We start from the raw sequence: 16,893 nt of genomic DNA, 5'->3' as shown, positions 1-16,893 counted from the left end.
AAAAATTGACTTTGAGCAAGAAGGACAAAAACAGAGGTAATAAAATTTTAAAATGTATTTGGCATTCAAGAAATTAAGATTTTTTAAAAAAAAACTTGTTAAAAATAGTAGCAAGCTCTCTATCTCTATTTGTTCTGTCTTAACTTACAGCTCTTTTATGCATATGTGCCTTCAGAAATAAATGTGCTGAGTAGGTCACTTTCCTTTTGATGATTTTAATCAAATTCTGATGTCAGAAGATTTTTAAGTTTTACATTAGGCTGATCTCTGACGAATTTTCATTTGCTTTTTGTCACATAACTCATCATTCATTGTTTCTTTGCAAGTAGTACTTCCATAAATTTGTCCATATTTCATAATGATCATAGCCTGATCAAGTCAGATTATTTATAGAGATTTTCTTTGCATTTTTTATTTCTCCTGTCTAAAGTTTCTCAGTGACAGGAAGATGATAGTAAGCCACACTCTTTGGCAAAAGGAGCACATAGAGTCAGAGGAATCTGATATCAAGTATCAAATGTAGGTACACACAAGATTAAAATAGGTACCTGCAGAAAATATGCACACTTATGTTACTTCTAACAGGTATTGCATAGTGTCATAATATGACTCGATATATAGTTTTACAAAGCAGGTATAAGGTAGTGAAATAAAGTTTAAAAAGTTAAAAATAAAGTTGAAAAAAGGTATACATATTGAAATAGTGAATGCCTATATACCCCTAATATTTCCTACAATAGAAGTTTGAAGTCCCAGACTTCTGGTTTGCTGCACGGCCGCTATGGACGCCTAGAAGACGAGCTCCATCTTCCCAGTCCAGTTTCAGATTGCTGGGGGACTCTGAAAAGGCTTGATAGTCAGCAAGGAGGAGCCCTCACTGGAGCGCAGGAGTGCAGTAGCTCTCCGGCTAGAGCCAGCGAATCCCTCCAAACCAGCAGACGAAAGACCGGCCATAGAGATATGGCCCATCACTAGGCTGCAGACAGCTGAAGTCACACTCACCATCTGACAATGTCAAAGCAGCATGAAAGAGACTGGGTGGGATCTACCTCTCCTAAAGCCTAATTACTTTCTGTAAATGCATAAGCTGTTAAGTATTTTTCCCCCTATGGAGAGGGAAGGGAGATTTTAGCCCGCCCTCCAGAAAAAGTGGCAACCAACTACCCAGCAGAGTTTAAAACATTGAAAAAATAATGGGATCCTAATTGGAACTCTATCTCCTAAAATTGGTGGATTAAAAGATTTTTTTATTTTCTATTCTCTATTTTTCTCTAATTTTTACTCTCTATTTTTACTGAAGATCTGGGTTTTTCTTTTAAAATAGAAGAAAAAACTGAAAAGATTAAAATAACTCTGGGGCGACATCTTGTGGCTAAATGTGAGATTGTAAGCTGTTATTGTTTTAAAAAGACTTGGTTGACAGCCTAATAGATAAGATACATGCAACCTTGAAACATCAGCTGTGCTCCTTACTTAGTGGACTTCCTGATTGTAAAGCTTTTAGTTTAATATACTACTATGGAAGAAGATTAGAAATGGATTTTCCCTATGGAAGAAGAGCAGGAACAAACCCTCCTTATAGCTGGTGATGAAATAAGAAGCTAAATAAAAAACAAGAAGTTAGCCCGGATATGCAAACTCAAATTATGACTACAACTAAAGAATCATCTATACAGAATACTAAAGAAAAAGTGGAACAATCAAATACTATGAAAGAAATACAAATAATGTAAAATACAGAAAAGAAACTGATAATAGAGGAAAAAGGTGTTTAAGATATATATAAGCTAAAAACTTATTGATGAATGTAATAAATAGGTCTTTATGTAGTGGAAGAAAAAAATTATTAGTTTAAATATGAGATAGTAGATATAAAGAGGAAGAGAGAGGAAGTACTAAAAGTTGAAGTAAAAGAAATTTTGGTTATTAAGTTTAAGATATTTGAAAAATATTAGAAAATAAGAATATTATATTGTATTATTAATCTGTTGATGCTTTTATTTTCATTCAAGGCATGCAGACTCTCATGACTTCAATTTGGCACTTGCGAAGTCATTCAGGATTCTGTTTGACTACTACTTGCCACTGGTCAATATATTGGTATTGATCTGGGTGACCACAATCTGGGTCAGTAACAATTTGGTGCACCTTTGAGATGATGTCTGGATTAAAACTACCTTCAGGCTTCCATCCTACATTAAAGGTCAGCCATTCATTCTCACAGAATTTTTTTAAGTCATCTGGATTAGCCCTAGGGTCACCATAATCTCCACTAAAACCTTTCATAAAATTCTTCAACATACAGTGAAGAGGTGTCCGAGGGATACTTCCTCCACCACCCATTTCCTAAAACATTGCCACTGACCTGCAGTGCCAGACATTCCAACTGTCACCAACAGGAACTGCAATGGCTTAACCACCCACACAACTCTTGGGCCTCATTAGGACTCACTGATCTCAGACCCAGGGGGGTGATCAGGCCCCCTCTTCCACTCTCAAATCGAGTGGGCTACCATTTCTCAATACTTGCCTGCAGGTGTCTTCTCTTCAGTCTCTGTTCGTGGGTGACTTATTTTGATTCAATCCAGGTTCTTGGATCGGTCGGGTGTTCACCAAGTACCCCTGCAGTGCCCTCCGCCTCCTTTCAGAAAAATCATCCATGACGGCTAAAGGATAGCGTGACAGCCCCGGCTGGGCACTGGCTGGTCCGCGCCATCCTCAGCGAAATATCACTCCAAGTCCCATCAATGGGGTGTCATAAATGTTGCAGAATCAAGAGACTTAGACCCCAGAATCAAAAGAAGTTTGTTTTATTTTGCACAAAAGGTTCAGAACAAAAAGCAATATCAATGTCTGAACATATTTTCATGGAAAAGCAAGTACATATATAGCCTTCAAAAGTAGCAAAACACAGAAATGTAACTTATGAGCTCTGATTGGTTACATGAGTTCTAGGCCCCTTCTAGCTCATCCCTAGCCCCCCTTAGCGATGCTAAATTATAGCTAAATGTCTTGCAACCTGTTCTCTGGCAAAGGTCACAGGTGTCTTGCTAAGTGTCTAAGTTTCTGGCACCATGTTTGTGGTTAGCTACAAACAAGACATATGTGGTTAGCTGTAACTGAACTCTGTGCTGGCCTATGAGGTGTGACCGACAGTTGAACTTGTGGTTTGGCATTCTCCATTTCCTTGTTCTTTTCTAACTAATACATGCACTTTCTTTATGCCTCACTTTTATGTCCTGTCTCACTTTATGTCCTGCCTCACATCCAGGTGCTGAGAAAACTCTTTGCCACACATTGGTTGCCAGATGTCTTAGTTTCAGACAATGGGGTCCAATTCACTGCTGCTGAATTTCAGGCTTTCCTTATAGCTAATCTCATCAGACATGCAACGTCTGTGCCTTTTCATCCATCTTTTAATGGTCAAGCTGAACGCATGGTGAGGACAATGAAAGAGGCATTCAAGCGCATTGCCACAGGTGATTGGCATCACAGATTGGCAGATTTTTTACTCTGCCAGCATTCTACGCCCTGCACTGCCACAGGCAAAAGTCCTGCAGAACTACGTTGGTGGAGGTGTTTGATCACTAAACTGGACAGGTTGCATCCAGAAAGAGTGGCAGCAGAAGCCTCTATACCTAAACCCCCGAGAGGGCTGCACATGGGCGATTGGGTTTGGGCCAGGAACTATGGTCATGTAAATCTGTGGGTTCCTGGTCAAAGTACCAAGGCATCTGGACCCCTATCTTATGAAGTGGGGTTGGAGGGAGGGTGAGTTGTCAGAAGACACATTGATCAGCTCAGGAAACGGTTTCCAGAATGGCCACTAAATGAGGACTGCATCATAAGTCCCTCCCAAGGTCCTCAAACTTGTGGTGTGCTGCCACCACGTGGCCGTTTTGGGGAAATTACAATGTGGGCAGTTTTGTAGTTTTTAGAATAGAGCCTTCTCTAATGCTTCTGGGCTTCCGAAGGCTTGTTCAAGTCTTGCCCATGCAGCAGTGAGACCTGCATCTGGAGAGTCAACATGCACTGATCTCAGTCTTTTATGCATGGGCAAGACTTGAACAAGCCTTCGGAAGCCCAGAAGCATTAGAGAAGGCTCTATTCAAAAAACTACAAAACTTTCCGAAATAAGCAACAAAGACAATCTCAAGCTCCAGGAACTAAATGATCTCCTCATGGAGATAGAATTGGCAAAAACAGACCCATGTCTACGTGGTCTAAGCTACTTGGATACCTCCCATGGTGTCAATCCAGTGGTGTCAAAACTGCCATACGGCCTGCAGGTGGACTGGAAATGGCACGGCTCAGATTACAAACTACGCAATAATGTTTCCTTTCCCCCATTCTCATATTTTTGCAGGTTCATAAGCCACCACACCTGGATGAACAACGATCCCAACTTTGACTTCGATGAACCCAGTGTGCCTGCTCCATCATCATCATCAAGGTATGTTAACACAGCAGCTCAACACAGAGACTCACGTGAAGTTGTGTCTACAAGAAAGACGGACATCTCACATCCTGTACCATCTCCTCCTCAATGGAGTGATTCAGGTGGTGGGGATGAAGATCCTAATCGTCAGTGTCCTATTCACAAAAACCCTCACCCTCTTAGAAAATGTCGTGAGCTTAGAGATAAGACTATACAAGAGCAGAAAGAGGTTCCCCAAAAACTTGGAATATGCTACAGGTGCTGTGCATCATATGACCATTTTGCTAAAAATTGTAAAGCCTTTGTCAAGTGCACAGAATGTGATAGCGACAAGCACGATACAGCTATGCATCCTGCTCCACTTCTAGGCAATCCAAAGCAATCACCTGTATCCAACCCTGCTTCAAATTATGGCAGGGAGCAACATGGCAGGGAGCAACAAGCTCACGGTCCAGTCACAAAGGTCTTATCTTCACCCCAATCTTCAAGTCAGAGACCATGTTCTATTTAAGGACCATCAAGCTCAAGAATTGAAAGGCACCAAAAACTTTCATCAGACTATTGCAGAACTTGTCTTGCTTTTGCCTCTTGAAGACTGAATTCGTCGCCTTTCCTGGTTGGGTCCTGACTCCGAGAAGAAAAGTTATTTGAACTTTAATCTAGACTATTTGCAGCCTTTAATGGCAGTTTCTATTATTTCAATATGTATGCATGTTTATTTCTTACATCTCTCAGGTTTTTATGTTTTATATATCTCAGGTTATCGCTTATATCCCTCAGGTTTTATGTCGTATATATCTCATGTTTATTTCTTATATCTCTCAGGTGTTTATGACAACAAGCAAACCACAAACGTCTATTTGCATTTGAATAACTACCGTAATATGATTTTATATGGTGGTATTATGAAATACCAGATGGGGAGTGTGCTGCCACCACATGGCCGTTTTGGGGAAATTACAGTGCGGGCAGCCAGAACCCCTCCTACCCTATGATGTATTTCCTCTCCCCTCCCTTTTTCTGGGATGGACTTCCTCTTTCTTCATCCCTGGATATTTTCATTCTCCATTACCAGCAGACATGTGATAACCAGCAGACATGTGCTCCAGATCCACGTGCAGATGCTGTGAGTTATTACCATCTTCTGACCTTGGGAATACTGTTCAAACATCATCTTAACGCACCCCACCTGTTGTATTCTACTCTACATGCAATAAAGGTATTTTTAGATGATAAAGGGTGTTTCCACGAGTTCAACTATCTGGAGAGAGAGCTGTTAATGGTAATGGCGTCTGCTTATAGAGACCATAGAAGTCTTAACAAGGGATTAATTACAGTGCAACGGCTTTGATCCAGAATATTTGGCCAAGCCAGCCCTCACATGGACTACCAGGATTTTTCCTTCCTAACTGAGATGGAACCAGAGGGAGAACTGGAGAGCTCTGGAGTGCAACATGGACCCCCTGAAGGAGCAAGCCAGCCAAACCTCAGCAACCGCTGTGCCTACTCTGCCAATCAGTCTGACTCTGGGGTGGACCAACCTGGAGAGGCTAGCTAGAGTGCATCGAATCCCCTTCACTCAGGAGCACAAACGGACACAAGTCTACCCAGCCCACTGGGTAAGCTGGTAGACCACAAAGTGATGGGAACTACGAGATGTTCCTCTAGGGCTCACAAGGCTCTTTCATATCTTGCAGATTACGTTGTAAAATAAAGAGCTATAAGTTGTGTAAATCCTGTTGCCACTAGACTACAGAACTAGTGTTATGATCTAAATGTCTAAAAGTGCCATTTTGGTAGCCTATTCATTCAGACGTTGTTTAATAACATTGTAGTCCACCTTGTTTTTTATCACTTTTAGCATGTTTAGATATTAAGTTTTGACAATTGTTGAGACTAATTGATTTTATTATGGTCTGAGCTAAGGGGGGAGGGGTGTTATGTACTGGGCTTTTTGAGGAAATACCAGGTGAGTTGCTGGAGCAGCTAAGGGCTCTCCAGCAACGCAGACTACAAGTCCCCTGTGCTGCAATTGGCTATCTCCAGGCAGCAATGGTTGATTTAAACCTATTGGCTCCCACCTAGGGGCTAGATCAGGGGTAGGCAACCTTGGCTCCTTTATGACTCATGGACTTCAACCCCCAGAATTCCTGAGCCAACCATGCTGAGGGGAAAGGGAGAGGTTTCCAAGCTGAGCCATGCTGGCTCAGGAATTCTGGGAGTTGAAGTCCAGGAGTCATAAAAGAGCTAAGGTTGCCTACCCCTGGGCTAGACTATGTATTGGTTGCAGCCATTTCTCTCAGTACAGTCACAGCACGAAATAAACTATGAGTTACCTGTACTCTGTTCGCATCTTCATTCCTGCATCAAAGAACCCGCTATTTAACAGGAATAATTTTGGGAGACAAGAAAAGTCACAACCTAGACGAAGGTCTGAAAAACGAAATTTGAATCCGAGGGAGGACAAATACAGAGCCTCAAGAACGGACCCTTCCTAGTTTTCGTGAGAATAAAAGATGGGCTATTTTCACATTTGCAAGATACTGTTAAACTAACCTTACATAAAGATAGGACGAGTACGCGATCAGAGATGTGCTCTCTGCCTGGATAACTCGTAGGTAGGGAAGTAGCTGCTCCCTGACCGCCTCCTTCTGCGTCAGGCTAGCGCCAGCCTGTGTTTCCCTCGCGAAGCGCTACCCTTGCAGTTTAAGCAGGTGACACCAAAAAAAGTCGCTACTACATCCTCATTCACCATGAACCCGAATGCCATAAGAGGAAGGAAAAGACGACTAAACGGGGTGGGAAGGTTTATTCCTCGAAGTATCCCTATCCTCGCAGCTCTCCCACGGAGCCCCGCGTTGGGTCTCACGGGAACGGTAGCACAGAAGCCAGCGTTTCTCAGCCTTGACAACTTGACAATGTATAGACTTCAACTCCTAAGTTTCCCCACCCAGCCTCCCATGGATGGCTTGGGAATTCTGGGATTTGAAGTCCGCCTATTTTCCAATTGTTAAGTTTTGAGGAACGCTGCCCGAGGCCGTCGCCCCAAGAGACCGCAGATCCGGTGCACGTGTTCCTGGCTGCCGAGTTGAAAAGGCGACGAAGAGGAGGAGGAGCAAGCAACGGAGGGTTTGCGCCGCTGAGCAGGAGTAACTCAAACAGGCGGTAGTAACGCCCTGTCAGCTGCGGCTGGGCCGTTCATCTACTTGCCTTTCCGCCGCCCCCGGTGGCGGCGTCGGCGGCAGTAGCAGCTGCTTTCGCCTTCCCTCCTGGGAGCCCAGCGCTGCCCGTGTGCGCCCTCCCGTCCGCTTCTTCGCGCACTGTTGTCATGGAGGAGCCAAGATGGCGGCCCTGGCCTACAGCTTGGGCAAACGGGAGATCAACCACTACTTCAGCGTGAGGAGCGCCAAAGCGCTGGCGCTGGGCGCTGTTCTCCTTCTGACTGCCTGCTACGCCGTCTCCCGTCGGTATCAAGGTGAGTAAAGAGCAGGGAGGCTGGAACGACTATGACCGCAGACGGGGACTGGCTAAGGAGAGAAAACCAATTCAGGGACATGGTCGCGAAAGGTAGGCGCGCAGTCCGTGGACTGCCGCTTCGTCTCCTTCTGGAGGAGTGTGTCACAGGCTTCTTAGAATCCGAAGGGATGGTCAGTTGGGAGCGGGGCCTTTGAGCTGAGCCGGCTCGTCGTGTATATTTTTTTTTCTGACGGAACTTAAAGACCAGGTAACGAGGAGGCGGCTAGCATCTGCCCCGGCGAACATCCTGCTCTAGCCTCTTTTCCATAAGTTGGGACGTAGAAGCGATAATATCTCTATGCTTTGTTCCTTTCGCTTACAGACAAGTGCCTTTTCACCTGTTCAGATAAAGCAGCCCCCAGTTAAACCAAGTATTTCCTCATTTATTACCCACACAAGAGGTGTAACAGATTCAAAGTTGTAATCTAAAGAAATTCCCTGCCCTGAGGTGTAGGTCTAATTAGCGCTGCTCATTATAAACAATAGTAGGAAATAGGAGTGATTGATGCATTTTGACAGTCCTTGAAGGAAGTGGCTTGATAAGCAAAGTAAATCCTGGAAGATAGGCATGCAATGATATATTTGAACATGAGTTTGAATCCCCTTCATCATAAAGCTTTGTTTTTCAGCTCCAGTGCAATTGATTTAGTAAATATTTAGGCTTGCAACTGGCAACTATGAGGACAAAATAAGGACCAGGAAAATAGCAGAACCAGTGTAATGATCAGGGAGGCAGTATCTAGTTCAGCAATCATTGATTTGCTACATTGGTATCCTGTATTCCTTTTCTATGGAGATAGATAGCAAAATGTGTAACATTTGTGTGTGGAATTTAAGTTATTCACATTTAAAATCAATACTCCATTACATCATTCTTTGGTTAATATATAAAAGAACCATATAACCAAAGGCTATTTGAAGAATAGTCTTTAAATAACAAGAGTAGGAATGTAAAGGAGCAACAGTGTCTTTGTTTCTCTGTGCATTCTGAATTCATTATAATAGGAATTACTTCATACATCATATCAAATGGCTGCAGGGTTTGGTACATTGTGAAGCAAATATTCAAGTAAAGCTCTGTGTACTTATGTGAGTTTAAAAATTTCAGAAAATAATGTGATTTCCTGTTCAGCATCAAATGACTGGACCAACAGGTAATCTTTACTTAATAACCATTTGTTTAACAGCCATTCAAAATTATGATGTTGCTGAATAAAATGGATTATAACCAGTCGCCCTGTTTACAATAATCGCAGCATCCTTGATACAGGATTGTGATTCAGGCACTGGCAACCTTTGTGTATTTAGTACAATTGCAGTGTTATGTGGCCATGTGATAACTATTTGCAACCTTCCCAGCCAGCTTCTAACCTTCTATGTTAAAACACATTAAGTAACACATTAACCCTAGATCCTAAATAACATTAAAATCGCCAACTATTATCTCAGGATTTTAATTCAGTTAGAAGGAACTAAATTGCTATACAATGGACCTTTATTATGTCCCACTATCATCTAATTAAAAATACTAGGATTGGTTGAACATGTATTAATAAAGCTCAGAAGACAAAGAGAGAGAAATAAGCTCGCTCTCTCCTTCCCTACTCTGTTCCTGTTTCTTTTTCTCTTTTGTTTTTTATTCGTAGTTATATGGTTACATACTGATACAGTATTTCCAATTGTTAACCAGTATCTGTTTTTAGGATTTGGTTTTAATTGTTAACAATAATTAACTGTAAAGGATTAAAGTAAGAACAAGAATTAAAACAGGAACTAAATTACTGAACAATGAAATTCAATGATTCATAGTGTTCTGGAAAAGCTGTGAACATGCATGTTTTCCTAGTAATTACCACCACATTCAGTGAGATTTGCTGTGCTGGACTATAGAATTCTGTGTCAAATAGTAAAATTTCCATTTGAGAAACTTTAAATTTGCATACTGAAAAAACTAACACTTGGTACTTCATGGTACTCTGGATATATTTTAGTGTCTCAAAATAAATGGTTTGTTTCTAGATTAGAGCCCCTGGTTTGTGCAAAATAGTATAAGCACACTTATGTAAAATTGGGCTTTGGTTGTTGTGCTTATAGTATGGCATCTTTCAGGTGGCTTTGCCACAATACAGAGTAGTAACTTAGTATTTCTCTTTGTTATTGAAAAGAAAGGTGCTGAGTTTCTTATCTGAAGCTAAAACGAAGACATGACGTGAATCAGGCATAGTCATGCCTGATCTGAAGCAACTTTTTGGCTTTAGATCCATTGTTGTTGTTGTTAGTTGCGAAGTCGTGTCCGACCCATCGCGACCCAATGGACAATGTTCCTCCAGGCCTTCCTGTCCTCTACCATCTTCTGGAGTCCATTTAAGCTCACGCCTACTGCTTCAGTGACTCCATCCAGCCACCTCATTCTCTGTCGTCCCCTTCTTCTCTTGCCCTCAATCTTTCCCAGCATTAGGCTCTTCTCCAGTGAGTCCTTCCTTCTCATCAGGTGGCCAAAGTATTTGAGTTTTAGCTTCAGGATCTGGCCTTCTAAAGAGCAGTCAGGGTTGATCTTCTCTAGGACTGACCGGTTTGATCGCCTTGCAGTCCAAGGGACTAGAAGGAGTCTTCTCCAGCACCATAGTTCAAAGGCTTCAATTCTTTGGCGCTCAGCCTTTCTTATGGTCCAGCTTTCACTGCCATACATTGCAACTGGGAAGACCATAGCCTTGACTATACGCACTTTTGTTGACAGGGTGATGTCTCTGCTTTTTAGTGTGCTGTCTAGATTTGCCATGGCTTTCCTCCCCAGGAGCAAGCGTCTTTTAATTTCTTGGCTACAGTCCCCATCTGCAGTGATCTTGGAGCCCAGGAAAATAAAATCTGTCACTACCTCCATTTCTTCCCCATCTATTTGCCAGGAATTGAGAGTGCCAGATGCCATGATCTTGGTTTTCTTAATGTTTAGTTTCAACCCAAGTTTTGCACTCTCCTTCTTCACTCGCAACAACAGAATCTTTAGTTCCTCTTCACTTTCTGCCATTAGAGTGGTATCATCTGCATATCTTAGGTTGTTGATGTTTCTTCCGGCAATCTTAATTCCAACTTTTGATTCATCTAGCCCTGCCTTTCTCATGATGTGCTCTGCATATAAGTTAAATAGGCAAGGCGACAGTATACAGCCTTGCTGGACTCCTTTCCCAATTTTGAACCAATCAGTGGTTCCGTGTCCAGTTCTCACTGTTGCTTCTTGGCCTGCATATAGGTTTCTCAAGAGACAAATAAGATGGTCTGGTATGCCCATCTCTTTAAGGACTTGCCACAGTTAGATCCATACATCCATACTAAAAATATGTGAAAGCAAAAAGCATTATTATGACAAAATTCCTTATCTGTAAATCCACCTATTTGACAACTATGGTATTTGGAAGACTGAATTGAAATATGAGAGGAACAAATATTGAGAAAGAGGAAGGAAAATAGTTATGTTGTATGTTTGAAATTAAAGACTAGAAATGAGGGAATGTTGGAATAACTGTTTCTAAGATGTGAATGGTAAAGGATAGTGATGTTAAAAAGAGAATTCAAATAATATCAGTTTTAGCATCCAAAAAAATGAAATCATAAATTGTGTATGTTGGCAATCAGACTGCATATATTGATGATATAACTGGAAAAGGTTTGTCCTTCTGCCTGTCATTTGTAAGAATGCCATTTTTTTATACAGAGAAAAGCTAATAGTGAATCAAAAATTAAAGGGCATTAGTACTGTATGCTTAGAAAGATGCTTCGCAGAAGTTGATTGAATGGAGATAAATATAAAATTTGAAAAGTGCAAGGAGGCAGGAATGAAGATCATATTTCATTCTTCAGCAGCTGAAAGCAGTTACATTCTGTTTCCATCATGTTAATGCATCCCTATTTCATCAAGATTCACAATAGTATGGTTAATGAATGGATAATGAGTTTGAAAACTTGCAACTGCTGCTACAGATCCATACTATTGACTGGTACTTTATTTCTGGATGTGGAGACTTAGTCACAGATTTATTTCTTCTGATGAACTAATCTGATATCAAATTTCCACATCTGATTTCTTATTTTAGTTTGTAATTTTAAAATACTTTCTAAATATTTTAGACTACACTATAGTATATTTATTGGTGCATTTTAACCCATTGTTTTAAGTAAAAAAATCTTCCAAGGTGACTTATAAAACACATAAAGACAACTTATTTTGACCCCAGTCTGAAAAACTGTGAGGAGGTTTGAGGAGAAAGGAAGAAAGAATATCAAACCAGACATTTTGAAAAAAGCCATTTAGAGATATGTTGGATCCTCTATGTAAATCATTTCAGTAAATCTAGTTAGAGAAGCCTGTGTGAGGAACCTTGGAGAGAAGTTCTCAGCTATTAAGAATTAGAAGATTTTTAATAAAATAATCTCTACAAGATAAACAGGATAACTCTGATGCAGGTTGCCCTTCTTCCCTTCAGCAGCTTCCAGTGTGATTCATCAATGTACCTGTTTCCCAATTTCCCAGCATCCTCTCTTGGCACATCAAAGTGCCAAGCTTTTGTCTGGAACAAAACAGCCCCGTATTCTTCTATGGATAAAATAGCCATGTTTTGTTCTGTATATGGAATACATGGAATTGACCAAAACTCCCCAAACATGCATTTTCAGTTTGGGCACAGACTATTTGAAACCAGCTGTTTTGCGCATAGAACAATTAATGAACAGAAAACTTTGCATATGCCTAGGGGAGTAATTACAAGCAAGATAATTCAGTTAAAGATATTTTTATACTACATCTAATTGCTTTTCTTCCTGTATTGGCAATGTACCAAACTCAAGAACAAAACAAACCTCTGGAGTTGTATTATTAAATTCCATTTTTATCAAGGGAATATTCCATAACAATTTATTCTTAAAGTGACAGCAATATTAATAATAGTCAACTGGTTACATAAACTTATTTAAAACATGTGTATGGCCACCCATCTTAAAATGCAACTCTAATGGATACAGCTAAGAATCCAAAAGGATTTAGGTAGCTCTATTTGTAATTTCTTCATGACACTGATATTTTTATGCATTATCAAAGTAAAAAAATGCATTTGTATTTCTAAATGCAAAATAAATAGAAAAACTACATCAGACTAGTTGGGAGAGAGAAAAGAGTGCAGATAGTTCTCAAGCTACCACTTTTGGGGCTGAAATTTCTGTCAAGTCATTGCAGTTATAAATTGAGTGGGGCCCAATTTTATGACAGTTTGCGTGGCAATTAAGTGAATTCCCATGGTCACTAAGCGAATCACATGGGCATTATTTTCTGGAAAACAACAAAAGTTATAAATTCCGATAATGTGCCTGCAGGATGCTGTAATTGGTCATAAAAGCAAGTTTTTTTGTCAAATGTCCAAATTGTGGTCCCATGAACTGAGGGTTTGTGTGACATAAATGTAAGTTGTATGTCACTTTTTCAAAGACCTTCATAATTTTGCATGGTTGTTAAATGAACGGTCATAATTTGAGAATTACCTGTAAGCTCTACATATATCTGGAACACCCTCTGGAACACCTCACCATCAGCCCTCTGGAACACCTTACCTACCGAAATCCGGATGGCCCCTGACCTCCGTACCTTCCGTCGCGACTTAAAAACTTTTTTGTTCCAGCAGGCTGGCCTGGCATGATAGCGTTAATTGGGGTCCCAGTTTGTGTTCATTAGTGTTTCTTATTATTTTATTGTTCGGTCTGTATTCTTCGTCCTTCCTCTGTACACCGCCCCGAGTCCCTCGGGAGAAGGGCGGTTTATAAAAACTAATAAATAAATAAATAAATAAATATCTGTGTTGTGTATGAATATTATGTTGCCAGTGGGTGATTTTAGAGCCTTCCTTGACATGTCTAATACTTTATAAATCATTTTTTGACTGATAAGCAATTTACATAGAGTACTGCATTTTGTAAAATAAGCATAGACAAATTTCATATCTTTTTCCCCCTGATATTTAGGATAGTTTGTGATAGTTGAAGAAATAAATCTGAACATGTAGATTGAAATTCAGTCTAGTTAGGAAGAAATAGGCCATACATATTTTAAAATTTATAATAACTTCATTTGTGAATCTTTCTCAATACTTACAATGAGGTAATGTACTTTCCACCATCCAACAGAAATAATTTATGTTCTTTCTTTTACTATTTATCCAAGTGAGGGAATACGGAAGCAAATCATAGAACAATTAACATTTTTCAATAAAATATGAAACTAACATTTGATTGTAAGGCACCGCTTGAACATATTTTCCTCAATTGCATCTTTTTCTGGTTATTTATATACATGCATGTTAAAATAATTTTTATTTTCAGTCTTACAATAAAAATTTCAGGGGTTGTTTGGAGACTAAATTGTTTATATTTTAGCAATAGTCATTTTTTCCAGAAATTTCAGTAGGTCTAAAATGAGTGGGAAACCTGTTGCTCTCCAAAAGAGATCATCTCCAATACCAGGAATAATTGAAGTCTGAACAATAATCTAATTATTAATTTGTATTTTTATTTGGGCTGTAGTTTTAATAATATGTGATATTTTAGATTCAGCAGACAGTAGATGATAATAAAACCCACATATAAATGTATTCCAGTATTTTATTTTCCTTAGTTATTTTATCTTATGCTATTTGGGGATTTTGTATTGTTCTTTTATTTTTAATTTATTTTAACAACAAATTAACGAATTTAACAATTGGTTGAGAGCTTGATAACATGTAAATTTAATAAATTTTAATGGTTGGTTCCCCTTCATGGATTACTGCGTTGTTGTGGCAAAGGGGCTTGCGTAATTCAATGAAGCTATGAGCTATGCCATGCAGGGCCACCCAAGACGACCAGGTCATAGCAGAGAGTTCGGACAAAGCGTGATCCACTGGAGAAGGAAATGGCAACCCACTCCAGTATCTTTGCCATGAAAACCCTATGGACAGTAACAAAAGGCAAAACAATATGACGCTGGAAGATGAGCCCCTCAGGTCGGAAGGCGTCCAATATGCTACTGGGGAAGAGCAGAGGGCTAGTACTAGTAGCGCCAGAAAGAATGAAGCGACTGGGCCAAAGCCGAAAGGACGCTAAGCTGTGGATGTGTCTCGTGGTGAAATGAAAGTCCGATGCTGTAAAGATTTTTTCTCCATAGGAACCTGGAATGTAAGATCCATGAATCAAGGAAAGCTGGACGTGGTCAAACAAGAGATGACAAGACTGAACATCGACATCTTAGGTATCAGCGAACTAAAATGGACAGGAATGGGTGAATTTAATTCAGATGACCATCAGGTATACTACTGCGGACAAGAATCCCTCAGAAGAAATGGAGTAGCCTTCATAGTCAATAAAAGAGTAGGAAAAGCAATACTGGGATACAATCCTCAAAATGACAGAAAGATCTCAGTTTGAATCCAAGGCAAACCATTCAATATCACAGTAGTCCAAGTCTATGCCCCAACTCCTGCTGCTGAAGAGGATGAAATTGACCAGTTCTGTGAAGCCCTACAGCACCTTATAGAACTATCACCAAAAAACGATGTCCTTATCATCATGGGGGATTGGAATGCTAAAGTAGGAAGCCAAAAGATAACCGGAATAACAGGCAAGTTTGGCCTTGGAATACAAAATGAAGCAAGGCACAGGCTGACAGAATTTTGTCAAGAGAATATGATGGTCATCGCAAACACTCTTTTTCAACAACCCAAGAGACAGCTCTACACATGGACATCACCAGACAGTCAACACAGAAATCAGATTGACTATGTGCTCTGCAGCCAAAGATGGAGAAGCTCTATACAGTCAGTAAAAACAAGACCAGGAGCTGACTGTGGCTTAGCTTCTCATTGAAAAATGTAGGCTTAGACTGAAGAAAGTAGGGAAAAGCACTAGGCCACTCAGATATGAAATAAATCATATCCCTGATGAATACACAGTAGAGGTGACAAATAGATTTAAGGAATTAAATCTGATAGACAGAGTGCCTGAAGAGGACAGAGGTTTGCAACATTGTACAAGTGGTAGGAACCAAAATCATCCCAAAGAAAAAGAAATGCAAGAAAGCAAAATGGCTGTCTGAGGAAGCTTTGCAAATAGCTGAGAAAAGAAGGGAAGTGAAAGGCAAGGGGAAAAGGGAAAGATACATCCAATTGAATACAGAATTCCAGAGAATAGCTAGAAGCGATAAGAATGCGTTCTTAAATGAACAGTGCAAAGAAATAGAAGAAAACAATAGAATAGGGAGGACCAGAGATCTCTTCAATAAAATTGGAGAGATGAAGGGAACATTTCATACAAAAATGGGCATGATAAAGGACCAAAATGACAGAGACCTAACAGAGGCAGAAGAGATTAAGAAGAGGTGGCAAAATTACACAGAAGAACTATACAAGAATGAGCTTAACGTCCCTGATAATCACAATGAAGTGGTCACTGACCTCGAGCCAGACATCCTAGAATGTGAAGTGAAGTGGGCCTTAGAAAAGCTGAGCAACAACAAAACTAGTGGAGGTGACAGTATTCTAGCTGAGCTATTCAAAATCTTAAAAGACAATGCAGTAAAAGTACTACACTCAATTTGCCAGCAAATTTGGAAAACTGAACAGTGGCCACAGGATTGGAAAAGATCAGTTTACATTCCAAATCCAAAGAAGGGCAGTGCCAAAGAATGTTCAAACTATCGCACCATTGCACTCATTTCTCATGCTAGTAAAGTTATGCTTAAAATCCTACAAGCTAGACTCCAGCAGTATGTGGATCGAGAACTACCAGAAGTACAGGCAGGATTTCGAAGAGGCAAAGGAACTAGAGATCAAATTGCCAACATACGCTGGATCATGGAGAAAGCTAGAGAGTTCCAGAAAAACATCTACTTCTGCTTCATTGACTATGCTAAAGCCTTTGATTGTGTG

General features: G+C 40.2%; 1 protein-coding gene and 1 long non-coding RNA gene across 2 annotated transcripts in view; both read left to right on the top strand.

Annotated features, from left to right (window-relative positions):
* Positions 1-428: 428 nt before the first annotated feature.
* LOC310650253 lies at positions 429-3,476 on the top strand. Its single transcript, XR_014494335.1, has 3 exons — positions 429-519; positions 2,013-2,203; positions 3,272-3,476. It is a non-coding gene; the product is annotated as an uncharacterized lncRNA (long non-coding RNA).
* A 4,105-nt stretch (positions 3,477-7,581) lies between these two features.
* Positions 7,582-16,893, top strand: part of CASD1 (CAS1 domain containing 1) — a 51,534-nt gene continuing 42,222 nt past the window's right edge. The window contains exon 1 of the mRNA XM_083378690.1: positions 7,582-7,913. Within this exon, the coding sequence (XP_083234816.1) occupies positions 7,781-7,913 (133 nt within the window). The 5' untranslated portion in view covers positions 7,582-7,780. The remainder of the gene's footprint in view (positions 7,914-16,893) is intronic.

This window comes from Vipera ursinii, assembly GCF_947247035.1.
Source record: "Vipera ursinii genome assembly, chromosome: Z".
In the NCBI taxonomy this organism is placed as follows: domain Eukaryota; kingdom Metazoa; phylum Chordata; class Lepidosauria; order Squamata; family Viperidae; genus Vipera; species Vipera ursinii.
This window is presented reverse-complemented; position numbering and strand designations above follow the sequence as displayed.